The 17,514-nt window shown below is 52.2% G+C and overlaps 1 protein-coding gene across 6 annotated transcripts in view; it reads right to left on the minus strand.

The window, feature by feature from the left end:
- TRAPPC9 (trafficking protein particle complex subunit 9) overlaps nucleotides 1-17,514 on the minus strand; it is a 572,152-nt gene that overhangs the window by 437,400 nt on the left and 117,238 nt on the right. For all 6 annotated transcript variants that reach the window (XM_058699183.1, XM_058699185.1, XM_058699186.1 and 3 more), the window contains 2 exons: nucleotides 8,673-8,818; nucleotides 259-344 (listed from right to left, as the gene is read on the minus strand). In XM_058699183.1, the coding sequence (XP_058555166.1) occupies nucleotides 259-344; nucleotides 8,673-8,818 (232 nt within the window). The remainder of the gene's footprint in view (nucleotides 1-258; nucleotides 345-8,672; nucleotides 8,819-17,514) is intronic.

Genomic DNA, 17,514 nt, shown 5'->3' on the forward strand with positions numbered 1-17,514 from the left:
TCCAATCGACTATGCTTGGCATGTGTTCAAATCAGAGGTTATCTGTTCACGGATTCAACCACAGAGCACCAAGCACTAAGGACGCAGAAATGACAAGACGTGGTCGGTCTTCCTTCACAAAAACCTTATAATCTCTGGCAAAACAAATATAAAAATAGACGCCTGTCATAGGGCGTGTGTCTCAAACATTAATTTAAAAACTTAGTTTCATGGTAAGCTGGTGTTGAGCCCAAAAGGTCAGTGGTTAGTGATACGTACCATGTTTTCAACTCGGAGTTCAAACGGCATCGGGTTGTAGACCATCAGCTGAACTTCACACACGTCTCCTTGAACCCACTGGAAATCTAGAAACACACACACACACAGCGATGCGTCAGCTGGTATCCTGCATATTTTACATGGTTTCAGATTACTCTCTGGCAATTCATCTTTCCAGTGAGACAGTGGGCATTAAGATTGTCTCTCGATGAAAATTCAAAGCCAGCGTCACTGCAGCTTTTTCTCGAAAACAAAGTAAGTCACCACTGCCACTTGGATGCTTCGTATCCGCCTTTGGTCATCATCTTTAGCAGGGTGAATTCATGCCAGTGTGTCAAATGCAGCTTTACAAAACTGAGATCAATCCAGACAGCACCACTCCCGGCACAGACCTGTAAGTCACACAGACCTCCACTGACCCAGAGGCTGGTACTTAGGAAGACGGTGATAGTCAACTCCAGGGAGCATACACCATGACCCACCCCTCCCACCCCCACCCCCGTCCCCTCTCTAAGAATGTGAGAGAAAATGGGGGCCTCTCCTCCAGGCCACTCCCAGGTCAGCTGTAGTCCAACAGCTGTCGAAGGCAGAATTCTGAGATGACCCCTGAGATCCCCAACCCTGGTGGGTACGCCCTGTGTAATCTTCCCCCCACCCCAAGTGTGAATACGGTGATTAGGTTAGGCTCTATAACAAAGGTGAAGGGATTTTGCATAAAGGTCCCAAATCACTTGGCTTTGAGCTCATCAATGGGAAATTGTCCTCGGGAGGGGCTGACCTAATTAGGTAGGCCATTAAAAGGGACCGCACCCCTCCTGGGAGAAAAGATTCAAAGCATGAGTGGGTGTATGGAGAAGGCCACAGTGGCAAGAATCCAGAGGGCCTCGAAGAAACGGCAACGGTCCTGGTTAACAGCCAGCAAGAGAGCTGGGACCCCAGTCGTGCAACCACAAGGAAGGGAATGAGAACAACTTGAAGGACCCTGACCCAGATCCTTCCCTAGTCAAGCCTCCAGATGAGGACACAACCCCAGCTGACACCTGGATTTCAGCCTGGGAGACCCTGAGCAGTGGACCCAGCTAACGCACGCTAAACTCCTGACCCACAGAAACAGCGAGAATATAAATCTCAGTTGTTTTAAGCCACTAAGGTGGTAGTAATTTGTTACAAAGCGACAGAAAACTAAAGCAGTCCCCACCTCCACTCCCCTGGCTCTCTGCTTCCTTTAAGATAACCCGTTCGCAAACCAGAAGGAACTTCGAAATCAATTAACATATGTTGGGCACGAGTCGTGTCGTGTGGGTGTGAGGCACTGCTGAGGAGTTTATCTCATACTCTTCATCATCACCTCGTGAGACAGGCCTCATAATCCCCATTGTGACAGGGCAGACACTCGAGGTCCAGACGAGTTCGTAAATGCGCCCAGGAATCACACAGCTAGGAAGTGGTGCAGCAGGGCCTCGAACCCAGCACTGGGAACTCAAAGAGTGTCTAGAACAGACACTGGTGTTAAAAGGGTTTTTCAGGAGACACAGAATTCGAAACAGGAGTTTCTGAGTAGGTACTGAGATTTACTAGTTAGAATTCTTCAGCTTTCACCGAGCTTTCATAAAGATACCAGTGCAAACACTGCACCCGGCAGCCTGCACGCAGACTAGACCGGCCACGCCAAACCTGTGACACACGGCCCACAGCTGGCATCCTCAAACTGATGAAATGAAGAAATAGCCTGCCAGGTAATTTCGTTTTAAAAGTGCTGGCACAACCGTGGGGTTGTGCCGTGGGTGGCTCAGTCGGTTAAGCGTCCGACTCTTGGTTTTGGCTCAGGTCACGATCTCACGGTTTCATGGGTTCGAGCTCCTTACTGGGCTCCACACTGAGAGGACAGAGCCTGGCTGGGATTCTCTCTCTCCCCCTCTCTGCCCCTCCCCTGCTCATGTACTCTCTCTCTCTCTCAGAACAAATAAACTTCAAAAACAAATAAAAACTCAAAGTGCTTGCACAACCATGTGTTCATCTGAGCCTGCTGTCAATGCAGGGAAGTGGTCAGCAGAGCAAGGACGTCCTCATTCACACACAAGGAGCAGGCCCCGCCAGGCTGAAGGGCCACCCTCCTGGCCACTTTGCAAAGGAGGTGGCTGAGAGCGGGACTCGCGGCTGCCGGGCTCCAGGCCCGGGCTCTCCTCGCTGTGCTGCCCCACCACGCTAGCCCCAGAAACCCAGGCCTCCTCTGACCTGCATCCTGCCCCCTCCTTCCCCGGCCCCTGGCCGTCAGGCAGAACCCGCCAGGACAGGCTCACAGAAGCCATCCTCCGGGATACGCCATGCCTCCATGGGGCCCTGCAGCAGCAGCTCTGAGCCCACGCCAGGCACCTTCCCACAGCCAGTGAAAACGTCAACTGTTTTAACAGGCTGCTCTGCCCGGCCGCTGAGGGGCCATTTTCTCTGTCATTGTCAAAAAATCATCACTTAAAACCTCATTTTCTGGAGCGCTCAGACTGGTGGCTCAGTCGTTTGAGCGTCCGACTTCGGCTCAGGTCATGATATCAGAGTTCGTGGGTTCGAGCCCCGCGTTGGGCTCTGTGCTGGCAGCTCGGAACCTGGAGCCTGCTTCGGAGCCTGGAGCCTGTTTCGAATTCTGTGTCTCCTTCTCTCTCTGCCCCTCCCCTGCTCACGCTCTGTCTCTCTCTGTCCCTCAAAAATAATTAATAAGCATCTTTAAAAAACATTTTTAAAAGTCATTTTCCTGGGGTTCTGAAAGGAATCATTTAAACTTGCGTGGCCCCACTCAATCTAAGAGAAATCACTGGTGACATCACCGGTCACGTGACTATTTTCTTCTGAAAGAAGGAGATCATCTCTCCCAGCCTCAGTGTGTCAGACCACACGGTGGAGGCCCTTCCTCGAGATTCCCCCCCAGAAACTGCGGAAGGGACAGCCACGGATCCAGGCCCTGCCCGCCCTGAGCCGCACCACACTCTGTCCACTACGCTGGATGACGCACGCGGCAGGACGCGCTCTTGAGCCCCCGCTGCATCCCCAGCACCTAGCACAGCGCTCGCCACAGCTGCCAGGGACCTTCGGAACATCCCCTCGCTCGACCCTCACGAGAGCCCTCTGCGTGAGCCACTCTGGTCTTCCGCCCGGCAGCAGCCCGGGCAAGCGCGGTCTCGTCTGAGGCTGCACCGTGGGAAGCCGCGAGGCCAGGCTGTGGCCCGAGGCCACGTGACAGCCACGGCCTGCCCAGGCCACCACACTGCCTCTGGGGCGGCGGTCGACCTCGGCACTGAGCCCAGCCCTGCCACCATGTCCGAGCACCCATCACACAAACCCCCTGGCCCTGCCCGCCGTGCCCAAGCCCGGGGCATGTGCCACAATCGGCTCGGCCCAGAGCTGAACTGGGGCAGCAGCGACACTGGCAACAAGCAGACAGAAAGATGGGTAAGGTCTTCCAAGCTGGAGCGCAGCCGGTCCCAGAAACTGCCCCCCGGGGTTTTTTGTTCCCGAACACTCTACGTCCCCTGCTGTGATGATGGCTCCCCCAATTACACGCAAAGATTCATTTATAGAGATGGGAGTTTAAGGTTAAAGATATGTGATTCTTCAAACCTCTAGGCAGGTCTTCGCTGATGAGTGTATTGCCAAAAAGATACTGGAAGCCACAAAATATAAATTACATATTCCTACCCGTGGGTATTCAACAAATAACATGCATTTTGGCCGAGGCTTCTGTTATATTTCAGAAAAACCCTTGCATCATCCACTGAATTCATCCTCAGCCCAGACGAGCGGACGCTTGTCACTGCAATGAGGACCCACATGATAAGGATAATTCCTGGGCTTTGAGTCGTAAACCTTGGCCGGAGACTGGGTCCCGCACTCGCTGGCTGTCCGGCCCGGGGTAGGTCATTCTTACTGACTCAGTCTTAATCTTCTCCCTTGTCAGTTGGGGATATAATGCCTGCAGCATCATGCAATTATGCGAATCACTGGAAAATGCTTGTTTAAGCTCTCTGCAACAATGCAGGGCGTGATTTTCATAAAGAGAAGCCTCAACAATTTAAGACTGGAGAGGACAAACTAAAGAGGCAGGACTGGCTCTAGAGGGACTGGGGGGTGGGTGGAGCCACAACCACACAGGCCCAGGCTGAGGTGATGGGGTGGGAGAGGGGGTTGGCTAATGCTCTGCTGTCACCAGGTCAAAGCCTTCATAATTTCTCAACAAGGGGCCCCACAAATCATGCAGCTGGTCCTGAGAAGGAGTCTCACGCTTCCAGGCCTCCCAAATAACCTCTAGAAATTCCTCTAAACAAAATGGGTGACAGTTTCCTAAAAACATTCTTTCATGGAGAAAGCTCATGGCCAACTCCAATGACCGAAAAGAATAGCCAGAGACTCCAATGGCCCAAGGGAGTACAGCTTCCACTGCGACTGCCTGAAGACGAAGCCCGCCCACCATCAAGAGCCAGGAAGACACAGCCCGGAACTGGACCCCAGTCTTCCACCTCCAAAGAGGTCAAAGGAGGCGTTTCCATGGGGAAGACAGGCCCTGCCCACGGGAGCCCCAGGCCCTCCCCGGTCTCCCCCCATGAACCCTGAGCCCCCCTGCTTCCTCCAGTCCTCCCAAGCCTGTCCTCCAGAGCAGGGGTGCCTGGGGGGGGGGGGGGGGGGGGGGGGGAGGGGCAGGAGAAACTGTCTCCAAATCAATAGACTCCAACTAGAATGTCAAAGACAAGCTTTCACCACAAATGCCTGTTTGGGGGTGGTCTCTCCCCAGTAACATCCAGGAAACACTAGCAGCTGGTCACTCATTCAAGTTAAGGAACATTTACCGGTCTTTGCTGACTCCGTATCAGGTGCCAGCCCCCGCTGGACAACGGGAGGGAGCTGGCGGCACAGACCCCACCACAGCCCCGGGCTGCCACAGATTCAATCACCAACGTGAGGGGAGCCACGTCACCCGGCACCGCCGCCGCCACCAGGGAGGCCACCAGGGGCAGAACGGCCCCGGTCACCCCCACGCAAGGGCCACGGTGGCAGACCCGACGGCATCCGGCTGGCAGGGAGTGGGGGGAATGTGGTTTTCAGGCTTTCGGCGCAAGCAGCCCGGCGAGGAGGGCGGGCAGCAGCATGCGGCTCCTGAGGAACATGCCCGTGGCCTGGTTCTCATTCCCCTGATGGTGGCGCAAACGGAAAACAGTCCAACACTGTCAGAGAAGGCTCAAGACCTCATCATCTTAAATATATTTATTAAAGCTACGCAGTCGAGAAAGGCCAGGGTTCCAAAGCCACAGAGGAGGCTGGTTTTTTCCACTTCAGCCCATCTCTGTTTAGTTAATGGCGCTAATTAAAACTAGCCATTATGTTATTTATTGGTCCACCTACTGGTACTTTCTACTGCTTGAAATTGCTACTTAACACTTCCCTCCAGCTTGTACCTACACCTCACGACTGCAGGGGCCACGACTACCTCGGCACCGTTAGAACCGCAGGGCCCCAGCTGCCACATGCCTGGCAAGTAGGAAACCTGAGGGGAGTTTATCGATGGGTGAACGACTGAACCAATGGGGACACACACGCACACACGCGCACGTACACAGAGAGACTGTAGTGTGCTACGCACTTGGGATCCTGTTTTCAGAAACGTATCAGAGGGGCACCTGGGCAGCTCAGTCCACTGAGTGTCCAACTTGAGCTCAGGTCCTGATCTCACGGTTTGTGGGTTCAAGCTCCGCATTGAGCTCTCTGCTGACAGCGTGGAGAGATAAACTTAAAAAAAAAAAAAGAAAAGAAACTGGGGCACCTGGGTGGCTCGGTCAGCTGAGCATCCAAGTCCTGATTTCGGCTCAGGTCACGATCTTACAGTTCAGGAGTCTGAGCCCCATGTCAGGCTCTGTGCCGACAGTGGAGAGCCTGCTTGGGATTTTCTTTCTCTCTCTCTCTCTCTCTCTCTCTCTCTCTCTGTTTTTCAAGGACATGATCCCGTATTTCTTCCTTTATTTGCTTCTTGTTTTAAATAACGAACCACCAGAGCCCCCCAAACCATACCTTGCTCCCTAACAGACATCACCACCACCAAGGGAGCCTCTAGGACGCCTTCCGAAGTGTGAGGTTTCCCTGCCCCCAGCTGTCCAACGCCTACTGCTTGTCCACGCTCAGTAGGAGAGTCAGCAGGTACCGCTGGTGACAGGCCTACCGTTTCAGACAACCCGACCTACACCTCATCTTGTCATTCAGCCTCTCGTGTGTTTACGCCCTGCCTGCCCACACTGAGCGGGACACCAGGCAGAGGTCAGGGGCTGGTGTCGTCACTCGCTCGAGCCCCTGCCACATGTGCTCTGTGCTCGGCAGAAAACCGGGGGGCACCGGCCTGCTCTAAAAAGATGTGGACTCAGGTTTTCGCTCTGCCGCCTGGGAGGTCATCACTCTTTGTTTCTGCAACTATAGAAGAAAACTAACACTTACTTCTTCCAGAAACACTAGGAAAACTGCATGTGCTGAAGCGTGACACCCTCAGATGAAGGTGGAACAAAGAAATGCCGGCCGTTACAAGAAAGCACGGGGTCTGTTGAGTACCCCCGGCCCAGGTACGCCCTCTGACTTAGGAACAACTTCCTCTCCGACAAAACACTTCGGTTTTAAGGTGTTCAGATAACTAACTGGGAATAAGGTTTATTCTGAGATCCATACAGATGCTAAGAAATTCTAGTGCTGGTATTCACGTTAAGAACTCTTCACTGAGACCGTGTGGCGTGCATAATGCTGGCACTCTGGCCTTGAGCCGCATGGTGCAACCCAACAGGCACAAAATGCGCCAGGAGCCAAGGCCTGAGCTGAGTTCTTCAACAAGTCATTCAAACTTTCTGGCTCTCAGTTTCCGCATCTGTAAAATGGGGTTCATAATATCTACCCCATTCCTTCCAGCATCCGTGCAGCACCCTTCCAGCGGCTGGTGGGAGGACAGCGGGTGAACAGACAGCAGGGAAACAGAAACAGATGAGCGCATACCTGAGGACTATGAAGAGAACCCAGCCTCACGGAGGGCTGGGAGGGCGGCCCCAGCGGTGCAGGGATCAGAGAAGACCGCCCTCTCTGAGGATGGCACGGGGGATGAGCCCCGGGCAGAGGGCGTAGCCGGCACAAAGCCCCGAGACCGCAGCTGACTGTAACATTCCAAGGACAGCAAGGAGCCGTGCGGCTGGGTGTGAGGACAGGGGCAGTAACAGGGGCAGCAGCAGAACACAGAGGCAGGCCACGGACGGTCCATGCTGCAGGGCGGGGGTGGGGGTAAGTGCAGCAGGACCCCTGTACCCTGGGAGGAAGCTCCTGATGGAGTCAGGCTGCCTTTTTGCTACCTTTAGGGTACAGATTAAGAGGAGGAGTAAAACAGGAGAAGAAAGCAGAGAGCAAAAGCTTCTCAGGTCTCGTGTTGAAACTCCTCAGAGGGAATCAGCAATGACCCACCAGGGCCACGCCCGTCAACCCTTCAGCTAAGACACTGTGACACACAGGCTCCCGTGTGGCAGCGCTGGGCACCATTATGTCAAGATTAAGGGGCCCAAGGAAGGGGGAGTTGGCGGAGAACAAGACCCGCTGCTGGGCCAGGCTTTGGAAGGACAGAGAGGGGGCACCCGAGCCCCGGGTCTGCTGCCAGGAAGGAGATGAACAGACAGGGCTGAGACCCAGTGGGGAGCTTGGCGCACAGAAAAGCACGTTGGAGAGTCTCAAGAATGACCGCTGACCCTTATCTATCCCTGAAACACAGCTCACCGGTCCTTGCTGGGCCACCAGACGTCTTGGCATGGGCATCCGCAGCTCCAGCACAAACAAGGGCTCAACAGAGAAAAGAAAGTGCTGCCCCTACCCCAGTCCAGCCCAAACCTAGGTCAGCCTCTGATGGCTGATGATTCCCAAGTCACTCTGGGCTCCAAAGATCACTCTCTGGTCGTCTGCCTCAGTCTAGATAACGCAAGTCTGCCCATTTCTAAAACTTCCCCAAAACTCACCTTTGATGGAATCAATTTTAAAAACTCAGATCTAGGGACGCCTGGGTGGCTCAGTTCAGCATCCACCTCTAGATTTCAGCTCAGGTCATGATCTCACAGTGCGTGGGATCAAGCCCCACATCAGGCTCCACGCTGGCAGGCAGAGCATGCTTGGGATTCTCTCTCCCTCTCTCTCTGCTCCTCCCCCATGTGCTCTCTTCCTCTCTCAAAATAAATAAATAAGCATTTTTTAAAAATAAAAGTAAAAGACAAAACACCAGATCTAGGGGCAAAGGTCTGACGCTGGCAGCAAATGGGACGAACTGACATGGAGCATACACACACATGCGCGAAGCAAGCGGACTGTAGAAAAGCCGACGGAAGCCGGGCGGCAGGGCACAGCCAGGAAGCCAGGATAAATGGGCCTACCTATTTTCTTGTTCCGCTCTTCTCCACGGTTGTGTGCGATAATTGGTGAGTAGATGAAGGGGCTCTTGGTCGACACGTTCTGACCCAGCAAGCTTTTCATTTTCTGTGGCCGGAGGCTGGCAGGAAGGTTCAACAGCTTCACACGCCTGTTGTTTCAAATGGAACAAAAACACTTCAGCCGCCTTGTTAGTGTGGCCTCAGCATAAATACTGCCAAACCTCACGTCACAGAGAAACAACAAACCAAACAGCAGAAGGAGAAACACGCTGCACCTGACCTCAGGGGACCGTGCTCCCCAGGGCGGACGGCAGTCACGCCCTCGGCCAGCCCCCGGGGCCAGGAGGACCCGGCCGAAATCTGAACTGCACCCCTTGCCAGCTCCACGCCTGGGGACAAGTGCCTTGCCCTTTCTGCACCGGGCCCCTCGTCCACAGGACGCGCACGGGGCCCTCCCCCACAGACTACTGGAAGGCTTCGAGTCAAGGCTCCGGTACCTGCTGCGCGGCACAGGCTGGCTCCCTGCCACCTGCCTCCCCGCTGGTGGGCGCACCCTCCACACGGAGGAGCCCCTGACCGTGAGAGCCAACGGTGCCAGGTACAAAGGCTGATAGTGCCGTCTGCTCTCCTGAGGAGGAGGGCTGACTCCCCAGCAGCACAGCCTGCGTCTTAAGCTGCTGTCCCCGCTGTAGGCGTTCGCTCACAGCCACTCACGCTCAGGTCGGTCAGCTACCGTTTATTTGGAATGGGCCGAACTCCGCAGCCTGAGCACATCCAGACCCCTGCTCCCCACTTCGTACATACCACCTCAGTCAAGCATCCCAACCACCCTCCCAGCTTGGGTTCTATCACTATGCCCTCCGCGTCATCCATCAGGTAACTGACACGAGAGACTGCAAATTACCCCAATCACACGGCCTAAAGCTGTGACACCGCAGGAGGTGCTATGCTTCTTTTTTAATATGAAATTTATTGTCAGATTGGTTTCCATACAACACCCAGGGCTCATCCCAACAGGTGCCCTCCTCAATGCCCCTCCCCCACCCTCCCCTCCCTCCCACCCCCCATCAACCCTCAGTTTGTTCTCAGTTTTTAAGAGTCTCTCATGGTTTGCCTCCTTCCCTCTCTGTAACTTTTTTTTTCCCCTTCCCCTCCCCCATGGTCTTCTGTTAAGTTTCTCAGGATCCACATAAGAGTGAAAACATATGGTATCTGTCTTTCTCTGTATGACTTATTTCACTTAGCATCACACTCTCCAGTTCCATCCACATTGCTGCAAAAGGCCATATTTCATTCTTTCCCATTGCCAAGTAGTATTCCATTGTGTATATAAACCACAATTTCTTTACCCATTCATCAGTTGATGGACATTTAGGCTCTTTCCATAATTTGGCTATTGTCGGAAGTGCTGCTGTAAACATTGGGGTACAAGTGCCCCTATGCATCAGCACTCCTGTATCCCTTGGGTAGATTCCTAGCAATGCTACTGCTGGGTCATAGGGTAGATCTAGTTTTAATTTTTTGAGGAACCTCCACGCTGTTTTCCAGAGTGGCTGCACCAGTTTGCATTCCCACCAACAGTGCAAGAGGGTTCCCATTTCTCCACATCCTCTCCAGCATCTAGAGTCTCCTGATTTGTTCATTTTAGCCACTCTGACCGGCGTGAGATGGTATCTGAGTGTGCTTTTGATTTGTATTTCCCTGATGAGGAGCGATGTTGAGCATCTCTTCATGTGCCTGTTGGCCATCTGGATGTCTTCTTTAGAGAAGTGTCTATTCATGTTTTCTGCCCATTTCTTCACTGGATGATTTGTTTTTCGGGTGTGGAGTTTGGTGAGTTCTTTATAGATTTTTGGATACTAGCCCTTTGTCCGATATGTCGTTTGCAAATATGTTTTTCCATTCTGTTGGCTGCCTTTTAGTTTTGTTGATCATTTCCTTTGCAGCGCAGAAGCTTTTTATCTTCATGAGGTGCCAATGGTTCATTTTTGCTTTTAATTCCCTTGCCTTTGGAGATGTGTCAAGTAAGAAATTGCTGCAGCTGAGGTCAGAGAAGTTTTTCCTGCTTTCTCCTCTAGGGTTTTGGTGGTTTCCTGCCTCACATTCAAGTCCTTCACCCATTTTGAGTTTATTTTTGTGAAGAGTGTAAGAAAGTGGTCTAGTTTTATTCTTCTGCATGTTGCTGTCCAGTTCTCCCAGCACCATTTGTGAAAGAGACTGTCTTTTTTCCATTGGATGTTCTTTCCTGCTTTGTCAAAGATTAGTTGGCCATACTTTTGTGGGTCCAATTCTGGAGTCTCTATTCCATTGGTCTATGTGTCTGTTTTTGTGCCAATACCATGCTGTCTTGATGATCACAGCTTTGTAGTAGAGGCTAAAGTCTGGGATTGTGATGCCTCCTGCTTTGGTGTTCTTCTTCAAAATTATTTTGGCTATTTGGGGTCTTTTGTGGTTCCATACAAACTTTAGGATTGCTTGTTCTAGCTTCGAGAAGAATGCTGGTGCAATTTTGATTGGGATTGCATTGAATGTGTAGATTGCTTTGGGTAGTATTGACATTTTAACAATATTTATTCTTCCAACCCATGAGCACGGAATGTTTTTCCATTTCTTTATATCTTCTTCAATTTCCTTCATAAGCTTTCTATAGTTTTCAGCATACAGATCTTTTACATCTTTGGTTAGGTTTATTCCTAGGTATTTTATGATTCTTGGTGCAATTGTGTATGCGATCAGTTTCTTCATTTGTCTTTCTGTTGCTTATTAGTGTACAAGAATGCAACTGATTTCTGAACTAAGCCTGCCCCTCCCGCCCCTGTGCACCTTGCGGATCCACCCCAGCTAATACGCCCTTGGCCAGATCCCATCAAAGCAGCACCACAAGCCTGGCAGTGTGCATGTAGCCCAGACAGGGGCCACACCACTCCACAGTGAGTCCTGCCCCTGGGAGAGGGGAAGATAAGGTACACACCAGTCTGACTGTGGCCCCAGCAGTGGGCTGGGGGCAGACATCAGGTCTGACTGCAGCCCCGCCCACCAACACAAGTTACTCTGGAGAGCACAAGGGAAGTGCCCTGCAGTTTGCAGCCACCGCAGGAACTACCCAAAAAGGCACTATGCTCTTAAACCACAGCACCTGTGACCCTCCATGACCAGCTAGGCAAGTGGGGTTAGAATCTGGAATGTTCCAAGGCCAGGCACTGACAGGACAGAGTGGAGGTGGGACGCTGGGTGGCCTGGCAGCGACCCTCCCAGCACACCTGCCCTCTGCACGTGCAGCGCCTCCCGGCAGGAAGGGCAGGCCAGCAGGTCGTGAGGGAGCCGTGGGCGTCCCCCTGGGACTCTGCCCAGGTCGTGAGGGAGCCATGGGCATCCCCCTGGAACTCAGCCCTTTGTTTGTTTCTCATTTCCTTTCAGCACCTTTAGAACGTTGTTTTTCACATATTTTTTATCCCATCTGTTGACGGGCGTTTGGGTTGTCTCCGTGCCTGGGCCATTGTGAGTAATGCTGCAACGAACACGGGGGTGCACGCGTCTCCTCGAGATGCTGTTTTCACCCCCTTTGGATCCATACGCAGAAGCAAGATTGCTGCATCATATGGCGGATCTATTTTTAACGTTTCTGAGGAACCTCCACGGTGGGTGGACTGATTTACATTCCCACCAACGGCACACAAGGTTCCCTCTTGTCCACATCCTCTTCTTGACGACAGCCACAGTAACAGGTGCACGGTGATAGCTCGTTGTGGTTTTGATTCGCATCTCCCTGATGACGAGTGACGCCGACCACCTCTGTGGTACAGACACACAACGGGATGTCACTCAGCCGCGAGACGACGCACGCTGAAGCAGTGCGCCAGCCTCCAGCTCTCTCCCCTCCACCACGCGGCGATCCGGGAGGCCAGACACTGGCACAGTGGGGCACAGGCGTGGACACAGGCTCCGGGTCACCGAGTAGCCTCAGAGGTCACCTGCCCTGGAAAACTGCCCGGCTTGCATCAAACTTCGTGTGAGACATAAACCCTTGTTGTAAGGGCTAATCTCTCCGAGATTCAGGGTTAGTATTTCTGCCACAGCGCAGGCCAACCCACATTGACTAATAAAGACCCCCGTATAGAATCGGCACGATCAGTGCCTTTCTCAGCTGGAAGGAATCTCAGATACCTAGTGCAATCCTGTCCTATGCACAAGTATCCCTACGGCACGTAGCGGTCGCTCACAACTCCCCCCGGCCCCGCCGTGGACTGTCACAGCCACACGCATGACTGTCACCCATTTTCCACAACGATCCAAGGGAGGAGACAGAGCTTACAAACCAAAGTGCTCCAAGCCAAGGATTCTATCTTGCACACTTGCTCTGACCCCCCCCCCCCCGCATGAACCCAGTATGCTTTATTCATACTGGACCAGAACCACTCACAATTTCTTACCTGTTACAGTTCGGCTGTGAGCTCTCCAAGGACAGGGCACCTGGGCATCCAGTGCCCGGTAGCTCAAGGAACACTGAATGGATCACCTCCCAAAGCTGAATTTCTAACTCAGCTTCCAAATCTTTCAAAACTATAAACTCAAGCCAAAGCAGTTGATTACCAATAGTGGCAAACCCTAGCTGTCTGCAAGCATTCAAAAGGTTACGTGCCACACTACACTGGGACTAAGGTGACCAAACCTCAAGACTGGCCAGAATGCTATGGCTGGTATGGATCTCACGTCCAGCCAAAAGCGTTCACCTGCAGGTAATTCTCAGGCTGCCCCCTGAGAAGCATACCGAGGTGTACGCAGACCCTGACCAGAGTCTGAAGGAACCATCAGCTATTCAACCATCATGGATTACTTCATTCCCCTGCACCTCGGCCTTTCCACCTGCAGAACAGGAAAACAACTGCTACCTGATAATGCTATGGGGAAAGAGGACACCTCCTTTCCTCGTTCCACGCCTCCGTGGGAAGGGATGTCCTCAGAGTAATGGTCCTGTCCTCGCTCTGCCCCTGCCTCACTCCTCCTAAGGCAGGTGGCCAATTCGGAAGGAGAACCAGCTTGTGCAATGCTCAGCACCTTCTCTTGGGGCCTGCCTGCAGAGGGCACACACTGCAAAGAGGCGTAGTCACCGAGCTTTGTTAGACACTGGGGTGGCATCATCTGGCCAGACCTGGGCCATGCCGCTCACTGGATCTTCCGTCTGCCTGAGACAAGTCTTTGTTTCTACTGATCCGAGCTCAGGCAAAGACGGAGAAGTATCTGAAGTGATATATTCAAGCTGTAGCAGGCCACTTTGAGGACTAAGCAAGCTCCTACATCTAGAGCACCTGTAAATAGTGCTTAACACAGAGTTGGGTTGCAAAAGCCTTTCTCTTCCCCCCCTTAAAACAACACTTGTGTACCAACAGACACCAAAGCCCCTGGTGCAAAGACTCCAACACTGGACTGGAATAAGGAAATTAAGTTCTGGTTCCAAGCCTGCTGGGACCAGACTGGTTCCAAGACTGCTGAGCCTTGGACCAAGCATAGCATCGTTGAGCCTTAGAGTTTATTTACGTGTAAAACGATTCTGTTTTCTTACAACACAAAGAGCTCTCCACCCCATGCCACAGTCACCACCTAAAAACGAGTGTCATCTGTGATTCTACAGGATTCCTCTATACAAGCACAGAAATTCCAGATCTCATAAAAGGTTTCTATAATAGGCAGAAGAGGGGCACCTGGGTGGCTCAGCTGAGCATCTGACTCTTGATTTCAGCTCAGGTCATGATCCCAGGGTCATGGGATTGAGCCCTGCCTCGGGCTTTGCGCTGAGGGTGGAGCCTGCTTGGGATTCTCCCTCTCTCTTCCTCTTCCTCTCTCTCTCTCTCTCTCTCTCTCTCTCTCTCTCTCTCTCTCTCTCTCCCTCTGCCCCTCCCACCTGCTCACTCTCTTGAAAAAAAAAAACACAGAAGTAAAAAAGAAACTAAAATTAAATATGCAAAGGAATTCAAAGAGAAGAAATTCTATGGTCAGCCAGAGAAGTAGCCCAACAAGCAGTCACAGCATTCATTCATAACTCAAAACTTGGCATCAAATGTCTTTTTATAAAATGTATCCTGGGGCGCCTGGGTGGCGCAGTCGGTTAAGTGTCCGACTTCAGCCAGGTCAGCCAGGTCACGATCTCGCGGTCCGTGAGTTCGAGCCCCGCGTCGGGCTCTGGGCTGATGGCTCAGAGCCTGGAGCCTGTTTCCGATTCTGTGTCTCCCTCTCTCTCTGCCCCTCCCCCGTTCATGCTCTGTCTCTCTCTGTCCCCAAAATAAATAAAAAACGTTAAAATGTATCCTACGGAAGAACAATTATTGAGCCCTTGACCTAAAGGAAACATAGTTCATTTAGCAGGAATCACTGCAAAACTAATAACATTACATATAGTCTGTGAAGCCGCCAACAGGAAAGCAGATTTCCAGGGATAAAGTGTCCAAAACAGGGCTCATATTTAGAGATTCCACTTGGAAAATGCCGACCTGTCAAAGCCTGACCGTGGCTGATGGGGACCATGCAGGGCCGTGCAGAGCACCCCCTGGGATCACGACATGAGCCGCACCAACGACAGGAAGAGGGGAAAGCTGCCGACCTTCTTTTGCTTGGTTTTGACTCCATCTACCTTCTTCACAGCAGAAACCTATCTACGAACCTGCCGGGGACCTCTGCACGGAGGGGCAGGGACTAGAGGAGCCACACGTGCCCCACACTTGGCCAAACACGACCAACATGGCTGGAAAGGGCTCACGTGCCGCCACGGCAGCGACACGTGAGCACCACAGGTCTCACGATCCCCACAAAGCGCTTGTGAGATGCGTCAGGGAGGTTATGCGTGTGGCGATCACACAGAGAAAAGATGCTGGGCAGAGGCTGAACCTGATGAGGTCCCGGGAGCCGAGCCCGGACTGGGATCTGGGAGGCTGGCTGCCCAGCTTCCTCAACCAGGAAAACGGCCCCAACTATCATGGCCTCTAGGCCCCTTTGTGAATAAATACCTGTAACCCTTCCTCAAATAATACACTTAAGTTTTAGGGGCACCTGGCTGGCTCAGTCGGTAGAACATGCAACTCCTGATTTCGGGATTGAGAGTTTGAACCCCATGCTGGGTGTAGAGAGGACTTAAAAATAAATTTTTTAACAGCAACAAAAAAAAAAAGTTTAAGTTTTAAAAGTACCAAAGCCACTCAAAGCCACTCAAAGCCCATTCTGACTGGAGGGTTTGATCTTTATCCATCAGAATACCCACACGAACTCTAGAGCTCTTTCCCAGACTAAAGAATCAATATTAGTTTCTCAGAAAACAACCAACAGATCCTCCCCCAATACCACCCCCAGATGAACCCTCACTATTTACTGTAAATGGCGGCTAAGCTTTACTACCATTTCTTCCTTAATAATTCACAACTTCAGTACGTGAACACTCTACAGGACTGTTACTGGCCTTTGTGTACATTATCATTTTATGGAGATTTCTAGAAGGAACAAAACAAGAGGGCTTCTAGTTTTCGTGGGACTTCCTCTGCTCTCACTCTGGGCAGTGGGAACCAGATGTGGGTTTGGCAGCCTCCTGCTTGACCATTCGGTGTGGGTGTGGCTCTTGCCTGACCACGACTGAAGCCGCAGCATTCACCACTGGGCTGAGCAGCTCAGGCACTCAACAAATATTCGATCAACTGAAATTTAGAATAGAATTACAGCAGAGGGGCGCCTGAGTGGCTCAGTTGGTTAAGCGGCTGACTTCGGCTCAGGTCATGATCTCACAGCTCGGGGGTTCGAGCCCCGCGTCGGGCTCTGTGCTGACAGCTTGGAGCCTGGAGCCTGCTTCGGATTCTGTCTCCCTCTCTCTCTGCCCCTCCCCTGCTCACACTCTGTTTCTCTCTGTCTCAAAAATAAGTAAACATTAAAAATTTTTTAATTGGGGCGCCTGGGTGGCTCAGTCAGTTAAGCGGCCGACTTCGGCTCAGGTCATGATTTCGCGGTCCGTGAGTTCGAGCCGTGCATCGGGCTCTGTGCCGACAGCTCAGAGTCTGGAGCCTGCTTCCGATTCTGTGTCTTCCTCTCTCTGACCCTCCCCTGTTCATGCTCTGTCTCTCTCTGTCTCAAAAATAAATAAATGTTAAAAAAAAAAAAAAAAATTAAAAAAATAGAAATAAAAATTTTTTTAATTGAAAAAAGAATAAAATTACAGCAGGGATATCTTTTGGCCCCTTTTGTTGGGCTAACTTGCATCACATGACTACTTTAATCGCTTCTGGGTGAGCCCAGGTCACGTGCCCATGCCACACACAGCAGGTAAGTATTTCCTGTAAGCTGATGAGATGGTTTCACTGTCAAGGACAAGGCAAGTTCTCAACAGACGTAAGTGCTCCAGTCTTCTCTTCTACAGCTGAAGCCAAGCCCACGAGGCATCTCCAGCAAGACAGCAGCCTGTGCCTCACAATCCTACCCAGCGGGTCTGGTCACTCACGGCTGTGGGCCTTTTTCAACCAGTTCCTCTGGAACACTTCCCGGAAGCTTAGTCTTCAACTGCACCTAACACTGAGCTCCTCCTGGGGCTACAGGGCTGACTCTTGATGCCTGGCTTCAATCTGGCTCTAATTATGCGGACAAAGTCCTTGTTTCCAGGCACGAGTGCCCGAAACGTCGTCCCAGTCCGCATGAGCTGCATCGGCCCTCTCCAAGAGAAATGAGGAACGCGGGTTTTGTAGGAGGGTGGCAATCCCACACGCAGCGTGGACCCCCGGCCATCCCACCCAGGCTCTCTCAGCTCCCACCGTGCTCCGCAGTCTGGCTGAACACCAATCACGTGGTCTGCCACCTGGAATCAGCATCTGTGCTTGCT

Source organism: Neofelis nebulosa, chromosome 14 (genome assembly GCF_028018385.1).
Source record: "Neofelis nebulosa isolate mNeoNeb1 chromosome 14, mNeoNeb1.pri, whole genome shotgun sequence".
NCBI lineage: Eukaryota > Metazoa > Chordata > Mammalia > Carnivora > Felidae > Neofelis > Neofelis nebulosa.